The following is a 14,614-nucleotide window of genomic DNA, read 5'->3' on the forward strand; positions in this document are numbered from 1 at the left end:
GCCCAAGGTGTTTAAGACAGCATTGTGTTTGATAATAGTTAAAAACTGAAAACAACCTAAATCTTCCAAATAGAAATAAATTTATTAAATATAATGATCCATGTAATGGAATATTTATGTAGTAAAAATGTTTATAAATTTAATGATATGAATAGCTAAAATATATCTATATAATAAAAGCCTAATATGCAAATTGACCGAACAGCGGAACAATAGGTTGCTATGACATGCACTGACCACCAGGATGCACACGCTCAACACAGGAGTTGCCCTCAGCCCATAGGCCCCAGGCCAGCCAAGGTAGGTATGAGTGGGGGACCCCCGAATGCCCCACTGGTCACCCCACAAATCGGCCCTGATTGCCAGCCAGGCCTATGGATCCTACCTGTGCACGAATTTTGTGCACTGGGCCTCTAATATGACTATAAAATTGTTACACATAGTTATCTCAACGTATAAAATATATCATACAAGAGAAATGACTGGCAGAAAATGTATCAAATCATTAAGAATAAACACATACAAAAGAGATAACTGGCAGAAAATGTACCAAATCATTAAGAATACTTATCTCAACTGGCCAGTGTGGTTCAGTGGTTGAGCATCAACGTAGGAACTAAGAGGTCCTAGGTTACATTCCTAGTCAGGGCTCATGGAAAGGTCGCAAGCTTGATCCCCAGTAGGGGGTGTGCAAGAGGCAACCAATCATGATTTTCATCATTTATGTTTCTATCTCTGTCTCCCTATCCCTTCCATCCTGAAATCAATAAAAAAGATTTTAAAAAAAGAATACTTATCTCTAGATAATAGATTATAGGAAAAAATTTCCCCTCAAGTTTTAAATAGTGACTATTATTTTCAAAAAACTTTGAATATATTTTAAACTTTGAAGACTTTCCTGAAACCTTTCCAACCACACACAGACACACACGCACAAATTTAATCATTTCTTCCTCTGATTCAAGTATACACACTCTTTGTTGTGCAGATCACACAGTTATAAACTTTATCATCTTATATTTTAATTCATGTCTGCCACGGAGCTGTTTGAGGACAGGATATGATTCAGCTTTTTCTTTTTAATGTATTTTTATTTATTTCAGAGAGGAAGGGAGAGGGAGAGAGAGAGAGATAGAAACATCAATCATGAGAGAGAATCATTGATCAGCTGCCTCCTGCACACCCGCTACTGGGGATCGAGCCTGCAACCCAGGCACGTGCCCTTGACCTGAATCGAACCTGGGAACCTTCAGTCCGCAGGCTGACGCTCTATCCACTGAGCCAAGCCAGCAAGGGTGATATGATTCAGTTTCAATCCCTGGTGCCTGACTTCTGGTGGAGGCTAGTTAAATGTCTATAAAAGAAATTATTCTTGCAGTGCTAGCTACATGCAAATGACCGATAAGTGCCTAATCAATCATCTGTAAATGTAAATCATTAACTCACCCAACAAATATTTACCATGTGCCTAAAATATCCCAGGCACTGTCACAACCCTGCGGGACACTGCATGACAAGGTCCTTGCCTTGCGGAGCCTACATTCTTGTGGAGAAACAAAACAAAATAAACCAGCTCACTTCAGAGGGGGACACATGGTACAAAGAAAATGTGGGAAAAGCCGAGACCGGTTTGGCTCAATGGATAGAGCGTGGGCCTGCAGACTGAAAGGTCCCGGGTTCGATTCAGGTCAAGGGCATGTACCTTGGTTGTGGGCAAATCCCCAGTGAGGGGTGTGCAGGAGGCAGCTGATCAATGGTTCTCTATCAATTTTCTGGCTCTCTATCCCTCTCTCTTCCTCTTTGTGAAAAATCAATAAAATATATTAAAAAAAGAAAATGTGAGATAAGTGGAGTCAGGGATGATCTGGGGAAAGAATGTAGCATCAAAGGCATATCAAACGATGGTGGCCAGATAAAGAGGCCAGCAGATGAAGAATAGGACTGGACATGGAGCCAAAAGACCTAAGTTTCCATTCCTCCTACTCTGCCGCCTTGTTAGCCAGGTAATATTCTCTAAGTCTCAATGAGGATGATAATCCCTAATCCACAAAAACATGTCAGGATTAAATAAGGTAATTTATGTGAAAAAGGTGAGGCCGGTGCTTGGCACTCAGGGTTTGCTGTTTGTTAGCTGTATCTACTTGGAGGACACTAAAAGTAATACAACACCCAAAAGCTGAACTACATGGATTAGGACTGTAAGTGAAGATGCCAAAAGAAACGTAACAGTGTAAGACCCATCCCTTTGGCCAGAGAACTCTGTCATTCTGTAAAAAGACTTCCTATGCTATCCTTAACCGTATATCTGACCTGAGGATTCTACTACTGATTACAACTGCTCTAAACAACAATGCGGCAGAGTTGAATAGTCTACCGGTAACACCAAGTGCAAACACACGGAAAACACAGATTCGGGATCCAAAAATTCTCTCTCAGCCTTTCCCGAGTATCTCATAAACTTTCTTGGTCTTCGCGATCTTTAATCCCCTACATAGGAAGGCTATATATTTCTCTCTAGACCAACAGAGGAAAGGAAATTTTCCACAGCGGATTACAAAAGAGAGCTGCTTCTGTGTACCTTTACTCCCCTTCCTTTTTACTTGCTGCTTATCTGAAACCTAAGAACTAGGTCTTCTGGACTTTGAGGAGGAGGTTAGATTGTCAGATCACTAAAATGTTTCCTCTGAAGTATTTCAATCGCTAATCAGTCCCCAAACCCTACCACATATTTCACATAGACAGCCTTTTGCCCTTTATATCTCTGCTTTCCAATCTCACATTCTTCAAAAGAATCACTGGCGCCGAAACCGGTTTGGCTCAATGGATAGAGCATCGGCTTGGGGACTGAAAGGTCCCGGGTTCGATTCCGGTCAAGGGCATGTACCTTGGTTGCGGGCATATCCCCGGTAGGGGGTGTGCAAGAGGCAGCTGATCGATGACTCTCTCTCATCGATGTTTCTAACTCTCTAACACTCTCTCTTCCTCTCTGTACAAAATCAATAAAATATATTAAAAAAAAAAAAAAAAAAAGAATCACTGGCTTGAGTGAGCCTGCTATAACCTAGTATTCTCTGTCAAACTCTTAGACCTATTCTCTCCTCAATATGTGTAAGTGCTATTGTGAGAATTGCTCTGACCCTCACTCTGATTGGTTCTAACTTTAATGTCTTGATTTGTGAAGACAGGAACAAAACAGATCATCATGACAGAGTATATTAACTCCACAAAAATTGGATGAGTAACAACGACGAGGTAAAGAAAAATTTAACTCACAGGAGGTAAGCTATCTAGGCATGCCAAACCCACAGATATAGAATCACAGCTCCGAAATGAAGGAATGGCCATCAAGACTGGAAACACAAATAATACTTTCTATTTTTAACAAATTAAAGGTGTCCTCTGTGACATTATGTGCATCTATCTGCTTCCATAGTCTATGTACATCTTGCAGAGAAATGCTATAATGAAGACTCAAAAACGTTTTACATATACTGTATTGTAAAAAAAAAATTAAAAAAATAAAAAGCTATAGCAACTTGTGTTTAAATGTTTACTCGTTCATTTAATAAGCACCTACTAAGTGTCAGGTGAACTTGGATGAACTTCTAGATGCCAGTTCATTTGGCAGCACTGCCCACTTAATTTAGTTGCCTTGTATTACTAAAGATAGGGTGATACTTTTTTCTCTTGTACTTTGAAATTAAGTTTGAATGCTTGAGGAATAAAAATATTTGGCTGTACAACTGTCTTTTGCATACAAAATCAGTACACAATGTTTCCTTTCCTTCTCTCCCTGTACATTAATTCTGTGATCACTCCAAATGATATAAAGGCTGTCTGGTGCCCATTTCTATTTTCCTCCTTTAAAGTCTGCCAACAAGGATTCATATCGTATTTATTATTCCTGAGGATTATATAATAGTGCTTCTGGGCAAAGCAGGCTTGATTCCAAGGTGCCAATTTATTGTTATTGTTTTAATTCAATCGTATTTTTCTATTTCAAGTTAAACCAAAAGGCAAATATTAGGATGACTTCACACGAAGAAGTGTACATGCTCAGCACCTGCACAGGACAAGAGCACTAAAGGCTAGGAAAATAAATGTGAGAGAACTGAAGCAGAACCCCTCAGAGCAAGCCATCCACAAGCTATAAGAACCAGCTGTGGAAAATTCCTTGCGAGGCCGGCTACTGCAGCCACCACCATCTCCCAGGGAAAGCCTCTCCGAAGCTGTGGCTCTATTCCTCAGCTCTCAAGATCCTCACGTGGGGCCGTATACAGAATTCCATCTCTGACAACCACGTTGGCCCTCACAGAGAGCCAGGTACTGTCTTCAGGGAAGCGGCAACAAGGAGCTTCAAATGACAGACCTCGGAGACTCACAGCCACCAAAGGCAGCACTTGTGGCATTCAGGAAACTCGGAGTGGAAGCATTTCTCTCATCACCAATTAAAACAGTCACAGAGCAAGGGAAATTCTTCCACTCGCATTGGTGAGTCGGCCTTAAGGAGAAGCAGGTAGTTAAATGTGCACCATCCTATGACATAAGCATGCACTCCCCAGCCCTCAGAGCGCCAGACTGGCTCTCCAGGACAGGCAAGTCCCCATATCACACAGTATTCTAGCTCCTCTCCACTCCCAGATGCCATGAACTAGTGTTTAACTCTGGACTATTGGTTATCAACAATATTTCCTCCTTTAAACTCTGACTATGCAGTTGGTCCTCTGTATCCACGGGTTCTGAATCCACAAATACAACCAGCCGAGGATTGAAAACGGTATTTCCTATCCACCTTTTGGAATTAGTGGAACATGCTTTGTTTTACATCATTTTAGTTAAGGGCCCTGAGCATCCACGGGTATTGGTATGCACAGGGGTCTTGGGAACAACCCTCCGTGGATACTGAAGGACAGCTGTAATTATCGGTAGTTAAGCAGGCATTGATGAGCCATAACAGTATCTAATTTTTCTGAACACTTTGTTCTCATCCTCTCAGAAAGCACACCCAGAAGAGAGGCAGGTGCGTGCGCACGCTCTCTCTCTTTCTTTCTCTCTCTCTCTCTCTCCATAGAAGTTATTATAAATAGGCACATTTAGTTTTAAAATAACTCATAATCCCACGAACTCATCATATAAGGAACTTCTTCCCCGGTTATAGATAACTCACCAACAAAATTAACATTAAATTACATTTAACTACACTTATGTCAGAATACATAAAATCTAAATAGTCACTTTCAATTTGGGGTTGGGGAAGAAGGAAGAGATAAAGGTAGAGATCCAAACAGATAGCAGAAAATTTGAATTTTTCTCCAAAAATACAATATTCAAAAATATATACGCTAACTAAATAAATCGTGGGAAATATTGGCTACTGTGAATCCAAGTAGTGGTGTATGGATGGGCACTGTATTTTTCTCCCTATATTTTTATACATACTAAGATTTTTTTAAACACCATTTCCAGGGTATATCATCAGGTCAAGTACAGATTCAGCCAAGGCTCCTGCTTCTACAATGCACTGTTAACTGAGTTCCAAGAGGTAACATAGCCAAAGTATTAATGCCTCCCCTGGCTCAGAGGCAGATTCCCTGGTTCAAACCCAACTCTACCAGTTTTTGGCTTTGAGCTTGAGCAAATAATATAAATGCACTAACCCTCAAGTCATCAGTATAATGAGGATAATAACATTCTCTACCTCAAATGAGTTCCAATGAAAAACTACATGTAAAGAGCTCAGCCCAGGGTCTGGCTGATAGGTAAATCAATGGTTTACCACATTGTTATAGTGATCAGAGGGTATTTCCAGACAGAAAGAAAAAAAAAAAAACTAAATAACATTACACAGAAGTTTGGAGTTATTCAGATTGCACTGTATGAAACAATTGGTAATCCATACTATGATAAGATCATACAAGTCACCATTACTATCACAATTATCATGACCCAACATTGATATGGTGCTTACGTACAGGCCAAGCACTGTGCTAGCATTTTCTATGTAGTTTCTCATTTGAATGCATAGAAACATTCAATAAATAGTTGTTGTTGTTATTATTATTATTATTATTATTATTATTATTATTCTAGATGAAGAAATTGAGAGTCACCAATTATAATTTGTTCAAGATTATGATGCCAGTAACTGGCAGAGAGTTGAGACTTGAACCTGGGCAATCTATCTCCAAAGCCTGCTTCTGACAGCAACTACCCACCTGAACTTGGGCAAGTCATTTCCCACATTGGGGCTTCGATGCCCTCCTCTGGAAAATGAGCAGAGTGGTGGGATGGGTGCTCTCAGAAGCCCCTTCTGAATTTTTCTGGACAAAAATGCTACTTAACCCAACTCACTACTGTACAGAAAGCATCTCTGCTCTAGTCCTTTGCACGCCTAGGCCTCTCCTCTAGTCTTGCACAAGTCCCCCGGCAGAGTGCCTCCATGTTCTTGAGCTCTGTGTGGTGGGAGGCATCGGTCAGGAAGGGAACCTCACTAGAAAGTTCCATAAGTAAATCTCTTTGAGTTCAAAGAAAACCTGACTTCAAATGAATTCTACCTGACAGCACTATTTGCTTGCTACAGGGAAGTTAATTGCATACATCAGAGAGAGAACCTAGATGGCGGCCTAGCAAAGCCCCTAGGCTGCCACCTCGCACAACAATTTCAAAAACAACGACTAAAATCAGAACAGACATCATCCAAAAAACACAGGAGAGCTGGCAGAGTGGGAAATCTACAACTAGAAAGGAGAGAGGCTCACGGATCCGACTGGGAGCTGCAAAACGCAGAGGAAGTGTGGCCCAATGCCTGGGTGGGGGAGGGGAAGGGAAGTCCCCGATTGCACTGAACCCTTTCCGACTGCACTGAACCCCAACCCCGGCCGAAACCCCGTGGACCCAGGCTCATACGGGTGGGAGTCTGGACTGTAGAGAAAGGCACCCAGAGCTGAAACTGGTTTGGCTCAGTGGTAGAGCGTCGGTCTACGGACTGAAAGGTCCCAGGTTTGATTCCGGTCAAGGGCATGTACATTGGTTGTGGGCACATCCCCAATAGGGGGTGTGCAAGAGGCAGCTGGTCGATGTTTCTCTCTCATCGATGTTTCTAACTCTCTATTCCTCTCTCTTCCACTCTGTAAAAAATCAATAAAATATATTAAAAAAAAAAAAAGAAAGAAAGAAAGCAAGAAAGGCACCCAGAGACTAAGAGACTCGGAGACTGGGGGAGCCGGGAGCCGCAGCGGGCAGGGTCTACAGTCCTGCGTGAGTGAGAACACACAGAGGTCTGACCCCGGAGGTTCCCGCGGCCTCTCCACAGCGGAAGGAGTCAGAAGCTCCAGACTACAGAGACCCAACCCAACTCCGGGCGAGCCCCTGGGGCACCCACGCTCTTGCACGGGGAATCTGGACGATCAGGAGGAAACTCAGGGGAGCCTCGAAAGGGAGAGGTCAGGCGGAAACTCAGGCGAGAGCACAAGGGCAGGGCTGACAGGAAGCCAAGACTGTCAGCTCAGCCCTGAGACTCTGCCCCATCCAGAGCACAGAGGCTTCTGCAATTTTGCAAGTCTGATCCTATAAGACTGTCTCCAATACAGAAGGTATCCCAGAGTAGACACAGCTGATACCCACATCCAATCGGCCTGAAGGTCCGTTCCTCCCAGGGATACCAACAACAATAAAGACTTAGCGACAATAAGGCTGTACACGAAGTCCACAAAGGGGAGCACCAGGAGTGTCTACCTCAGGTAACTGAGGAGTCTGACCCACTGGGCCTCATAGGGCACCAAACACACAAAGCAGTCATACCAACTCTGGGAAGCAGTGAAAATGCCGAGACAAGGAAATAGACCTCAAACGAAAGAGATGGAAGAGAACAAAAGACTGGATATACAGTTCAAAACCATGGTTAGAAGGTTTTTCAAGAATTTCCTAGAAAAAGTCCGATAAATTTACATCAGAATTATGAGGGTGCCAGAAGTAGAGAGAGTGCAAGATACTAAAAACATATTTGAAGAACTAATATCAGAAAACTTCCCCCACCTGGTGAAAGAAAGACTTACAAGTACAGGAAGCGTACAGAACCCCAAACAAGAGGAATCCAAAGAGGACCACACCAAGACACATCATAATTAAAATGCCAAGGGCAAAAGACAAAAAGAGGATCTTACAAGCAGCAAGAGAGAAGCAGTTGGTTACCTATAAAGGAGCACCCATACGACTATCGGCTGATTTCTCAGCAGAAACCATGCAGGCCAGAAGGGAGTGGCAAGAAATACTCAAAGTGATGAATAGCGAGAACCTACAACCAAGATTACTGTATCCAGCAAAGTTATCATTCAGAATTGAAGGGCAGATAAAGAGCTTCACAGATAAGAAAAAGTTAAAGGAGTTCATCACCACCAAACCAGTATTATATGAAATGCTGAAAAGTATTATTTAAGAAGAGGAAGAAGATCAAGTGAATTAAAAATCTGAGGAACAGAATAAAATGGTGAATAAAATAGAATCAGGGGCAAAAGAAAGGGAGTGGACTGATAATTATCAGGGGGAAGGGTGTGGGGATGCAGAAAGAGACTGGATTAAAATCGTATAACCTATGGATGAGGACAATGGCGGGAGGGGGGGAGGTAGGGCAGAGGGTGGGGCGAGAACTGGGTGGAAGGGAGGTATGGGGGGGGGGAAGGAGAAACAATTGCTGAGAAATAAAGATTTATTTTTTTTAAAAAGTTAGCACTTTATGAAATGAACTTTTTTAAAATATATTTTATTGATTTTTACAGAGAGGAAGGGAGAGAGATAGAGAGCCAGAAACATCGATGAGACAGAAACATCGACCAGCCTCCTCCTGCACACCCCCCACCGGGGATGTGCCCGCAACCAATGTACATGCCCCTGACCGGAATCGAACCCGGGACCCTTCAGTCCTCAGACCGATGCTCTACCACTGAGCCAAACCGGTTTCGGCTGAAATAAACTTTTCAATTTAGAGAGAAAAAAAAATCCTATTTATCAAACAATTAAAAAAAAAAAGTCATTAGGATTACTTAAGATATTTTCTCCTTTTGTAGAAAAATTATTTAAGTAAATGCACAAACATGTAAAATTCTCTACACAAGACTCAAACATACTTTATGTACTTATCAACACAAACCAAGTCTGATAATATTCTCAAGCCAAAATACATCCTAGTTACTCCTACTCTGACTCTAATACTGCTTCAAAACCCAGAAGCTCCATTTTAAGAAACAAAGTGAGACATAAAGCCCATGCAGTTCTTTCTCTGGTTAAATATATAAAGCTCAATTTTAGGTCAAATGTCTCCACCTACAAATCTGCACCATTCGGTGGAAGAAGACAAGGGACCAAACTCAATCCAGCCTGTCTGGCTACAATTAGCGCTGCTGATAAATGGTCTGCCGAGAAACCAAACACTACTTGTCAATATCTGTTTAGGGATCTTTTATGGATTTAATCTCTCTCCAGATCCCATTTCCGGAGATCATTAATCAAAAGCTAGTTGTATTCAAATTCATCTCCTAGAAAAAGATAACTGATGTCTACATCCTCAGCTCTTAGCTCCTAAACCTCCTGATTAGAGTTGAGGTTATCCTCCAAGACTTGGTTTGGGACTTGGGCTGGAAGCACAAAAATAAAAAGACTACTACAAAAAAGAGCTCTCCTGCCCTGGCTGGTTTGGCTCAGTGGATAAAGCATTGGCCTGGAGACTTGGGGGGGAGGGGAGGGTTTGAAGGTTCGATTCCAGTCAAGGGCAAATGCCCCGGTTGCTGGCTCAATCCCCATTGGGGGATGTGCAGGAGGCAGCCGCTATCAATGATTCTCTCTCATCACTGATGTTTCTATCTCTCTAACTCTCCCTCTCTGCCCCTTCCTCTCTGAAATCAATAAAAATATATTTTTTTTTAAAAAAGAGCTCTTTTACCAAATGCAGCCTCTATTCCTGCCTTACCCCACCCCACCCCAAATAAATGCTTGGAGAAATTCCAGAAAGTGGGTTCCTCCTTTTCTCTACCTACCAAACTGATCCCATCCTGCAGTGTCTCTTCATTTTTATTTTTTTTAATAAGCAGACTTTAGAATGGCAAAAAAAAAAAAATAAATGTTACTACTACAATCTCCCATCCCTGGAGCAGCCTGTGAAAACTTGTTAAGATCCTTTCTCATTAAAAACTCTCATGCACACCACTGATGGGTTTCACGGACCTCCTTCATCTATCAAGACTAAAAACCCTTGCTCTAGCGGAGAGAATCATGTGCTTCTCAATAACCCTATCTCCTCCTTCGGGGACGGGAGGCGCCCAAACATCACATCTGAAGCACAGAACAATGAAAGGAAAGCTCCAGTTGCACATGCTGTGTTAAACCACCTCTGTCAGATGCTGGTTCTGCCATTTTCCAGCAATGCTCAAAGGATTTGGGGTTTGTTTGTTTTTCCTTGACCGCACGGAGGGAGTCTCATCCAAAGCCCTCCTCTCTCCTTCCTTCCTTCTTTTCCTTTTTAAGGGAGCCTAGAATGTGATGGCCAAATCAATCTGTAAGTGAAGGACAAAGGTTTGCCTGAGAACAAAAGCCCACAGCCAACACTCATCCACACTACCCCTTTCCAACTCAACATGTTCCGGACACTGTCAACCAGAGTGGCCGGAGGCCGAAGGCTGGATCGGAAAGCGAGAACAGAATAAGGACACTCCATTCAACGTTGTTGTTTTGGTTGTTTTTTTTTTTTGTCTAGGGCACTTCCTGGGCTTTTTCATTGGCATTTAACACCAAGGTACAAGGCTCGTTTTTCATTAAAGTTGCAAGACTTTCACTTTGCCCCGTTTCAAATGGTGTAATTGATCTGCATTGTCTTCTTAAATAACCCAACCCAAGGACACTGCAGCTTTAAATATTTCAGTGCGAACTAGCAGAGAGACTCCATTGCAATATGGCTCTGAAGGTCGTGTCCTATTGTCTCTTTCCTCTGGAAAAAAAAAAATTTTTTTTTTTTCTAAGTCCTCCTCCTAGGTAACATAAGGAAGGGTTACCCCCCTAGAATTTCCACTCTTCATCTCTGCCTCTGATAAGAGTTCCGATGGTGACTGGAACCTCACACTCATCATTTTCCTGGCAGGGGCAATATGCTGATTGCTATTAGAGATGCCAGCACCTTTTAGCAAGACATAAACACATGTGTTCACATTAGTTTAATTGGGCGTATGCAACTGTCTGAAACAGCACCACGCACGGGCTTGCTCATCTCTCTTCGAGGAGGGCCGGGGTGCGTTAGGGGTGGACGGCAGGCAGCGGTGGCCGGCACTCTGCACCCTGGAGCCCCAAATTGCATCACTTGAAATGGGTAGCTACCTAAACCGACCGACCAACCGACCGACCGGAATCTCCGCCTACTCATCCTGGGGCGATGCAGGCACCCTGCCACACACTTGCAGCATTTACTTGTCAAAGAAGGTCAAAACAAGAGACATAAGAAAGCTGAAGGGAAAAAATAAACGAAAGGGGGGGGGGGGGGAAGGCCCTTTTCTATCTTGCCAGGGTGCAGAAGCACATCTCTTTGGACAGTCAGGGTGCCCCCCCCCATCCCGGAGCCCGGGAGCGGGATGGCCCCAGGGAACTGGATGGAGGCTTCGGAAGGGGGTGAAGGCAAGGGGGCAATCAGCGGGCTAATGGAAGGCAGGGGAGAAGGGGCCAGGGAGGGGAGCGGGGGAAGAAGGAGGCGGGCGGGCGCAGGTGCGGCCTGGAGCCTTACCTGGAATGGCAACAGATTGTTGCCATTGTCGGTGCGGAAGGCGTTGTCCTCCATCCAGGACTTGGAGGGCAGCGGGGCGGCGCGGGGGAACTTGGGCGGCGCGATCACGCTGCTGGAGAAGGGCTTCTTGAGCGGCGAGATGGGGTTGAGCGGCGAGGGCACCCCGACGCCCACGCCCACGCCCACGCCGACCGCGCGGCGGGGGTCGCGGCCGGCGGGCAGGCCGCCCCACGGGCCGGAGGGCGCGCTCCAGGCGGCGGCGCTCACGCCCTGGTGCGCGCTCCAGCCGGACGAGGCGGACGCGGCGGCGGCGGCGGCGGCGGCCGCGGCGGCCGAGGACGAGGACGGCTTGCTGGTCATGATGGGCTGGTGGCCGTACGCCGCGGCGGCGGCGGCGGCGGCAGCGGCGGCGGCGGCGCTGCGGGGCGCGAAGGGCGCCTGGCTGGGGCTGGCGGGCGAGCGGCGCTGCGGCGGGGGCTGCGGCGCCGGCTGCGGGGGCTGCGGCGCGGGCTGCGCCGGGGGCTGCGGGGGCTGCGGCTGCGGGGCGGGCGGCGGCGGCGGCGGCGGCGGCGGCGGCGGCTGCTGCTGCTGCTGGTGGTGCTGGGTCTGCGCCAGGCCGATCTGCGGGGAGAAGGTGCCCCCGAAGACGGGGTTGACGTGGTGCGGGAAGTTCTGGAAGAGCATGGTCCCGTTGACGGGGGCGATCCCCTGGAAGAAGCTGTCCTCCACCGCGTTCGTGGTGCCCGTGGACCAGGTGCTGCCGAAGGACGGCGACAGCGGCGACGCGCCGGGCGCCGCGGCGGGGTCCTGCGGCGGCTGCGGCGGCGGCGGCGGCTGCTGCTGCGGGGGCTGGTGGAAGCTCAAGCCCGGCAGGAGCGGCGACTCCAGCTGCATCTTCTCGGGGCCGTTGGGAGCCGGCGGGGCCGCCGCGGCGGGGCTGCTGTCGTCCGGCGTGGGGGTCTCCGAGGAGAGGGGCGTGGACGGGGCGTCGGCTGCGCTGGGCTCGGGCTGGGGCTGGGGCTGCTGCTGCTGCTGCTGCCGCTGCTGCTGGGGCTGGGGCTGGGTTTTGCTTTTGTCCATCAGTAAATCATCCTGCATGGTTTGCGCAGCTGAAACGGGAAGAAAGAGAGGCGCGTTAGGGTCAACGTGATCGTGAATGCCCCTCGCCGAGGCGGGCGGGTGTTTTGCTTGCGAAAATCCAGCGCCTCCGCTAACTAGCCAATTGCAATGCAAATCCATAATCTCCCATTTGGAAGAGCAGGTCGGGCTGGGGTTGGGAGGAGGCTCGCCGCGCAAGGTCTCTTAAAAAAAAAAAAAAATACGGGGAGAGCGTCTTCACCCTTTCTGAGGTCTCGGTTCCCTTTCTGGATTAGGGAGAGAGGTGCTTGTAAGACAGAGAGACGGCAATTTCGCCACGTCTCTTTTTTTTTTTTCTTTTTTTTCCCCCTTCACCGGAACTCAGAGCGTTCGCCCTGCAATGAGAAACTGATTCTGGTTCCTGTTTTTTCCCAAGCGCCACCCTCCCCTGGTCATTTGCATACGTCAATAAATACTGCTGCGTCCTTCACAAGGTTAAAGAGACACCGCGCGACCCTTTCTCCCCCGCCCCCCTGGATTCTGATACTTTAAAGAAACTGCAGCCCCGTCCCTCTTGATTAGCAAACTGCCTTCTAGCGTTGATAATTGTTTCATTTAGCAGCAGCAGCGAACCACGAGGGAGGAAATCCTTGGCATGTGCGAGGAGGAGGAGGAGGAGGAGGAGGAGGAGGAGGAGGAGGAGGAGGAGGAGGAGGAGGAGGAGGAGGAGGAGGACTCAGCTGCACAATCGTTCTCTGGCCTCCCAGGAGCTGCAGCAGCACTCCATTTTGTTAGGAGACAGAAAAAAAAGAAAAAAGAAAAGAAAAAAAAAGCCCACACCGTTTTTTTTTTAAAGAGGTAAAAATCTCCTGAAGCCTTTGGAAGTGCTTCCTTCTTGTGACTCTCTGAGGATTAGGGATTTTCTGCTTATTCTCCAATTTTCTTGTCTCCCAATTCTGCCTCGCAAGAGATTTTTGGCATCTCAAGTGGTTCAGGTCTCAACAGGAGCCTGAGAATTTCTCTGCAGAGTGAAGAAATGTTCTAGTTGTATTTGAGGTGAGAGGTGTGTGTATGTGTGAGAGAGAGAGAGAGAGAGGCTGGCAGACACTGAATGTGAGATAGGGTGGGGCTTTAAAAAAAATCCTCTGGGGAGGAAAAAAAGAAAAGTAAAAAATCCTTCTGGGATTTAAGTAGAAAGTCAGGATAATTCTGGAGTTGCCAGATTGTCATTTTTGAATCCTCCTGCTGGTGCCTCGGTCACAAGACTTAAGCAAATTTAGAATACACTCTCTTATCACTAGTATTAGCAGTGAAAGATTATGGCTTGAAGACCCTGAATTACCATATGCTAGCAAAAGTGTTAAAAATAGCAGAGTACAAAGTCTCAAATTCTCATACATTGTAATTATAGTGCATTGCCATCACGGCTTCATTTAGCCATATAAGGAGAGTATGGTATTTTCCATTTCGAATAGGATTATATTCACCCCTGCCTACTGCCTATTTTCTCATTCACAGACCATATTCACCTCTGCCTATGGCCTGTTTTCTCGTTCATGGGTGAAAATAGTAATCACTCAAAACCAGATTACCATACATATAGTTATCACTGAGCTAGCCTGTCCCTCGGAACATGTTAATTGTATTAACTATATTCATATCACAGTGCTGAGACCCTGGAAACTAATATTTTGGAATTTTAAAGATGCATGTGACCAAACATATAATTATTTTAGATGAGGATTCGGTATAATTGTAACGAGAGTTATGAATTTATTT

At 45.9% G+C, this 14,614-nt stretch overlaps 1 protein-coding gene across 7 annotated transcripts in view; it reads right to left on the bottom strand.

Annotated features, from left to right (window-relative positions):
- Positions 1-14,614, bottom strand: part of CPEB3 (cytoplasmic polyadenylation element binding protein 3) — a 177,824-nt gene that overhangs the window by 133,008 nt on the left and 30,202 nt on the right. For 3 of the 7 annotated variants that reach the window (XM_084904324.1, XM_084904321.1, XM_084904323.1), the window contains exon 2: positions 11,759-12,867. In XM_084904324.1, coding sequence (XP_084760450.1) covers positions 11,759-12,856 — 1,098 coding nt within the window. In that variant the 5' untranslated portion in view covers positions 12,857-12,867. Of the gene's footprint in view, positions 1-11,758; positions 13,335-14,614 lie in introns of those variants that run through there. The other 4 variants (XM_084904322.1, XM_084904319.1, XM_084904318.1 and 1 more) reach the window with 4 other exon arrangements.

This window comes from Pipistrellus hanaki, assembly GCF_964339955.1.
Source record: "Pipistrellus hanaki genome assembly, chromosome: 14".
Lineage (NCBI taxonomy): Eukaryota > Metazoa > Chordata > Mammalia > Chiroptera > Vespertilionidae > Pipistrellus > Pipistrellus hanaki.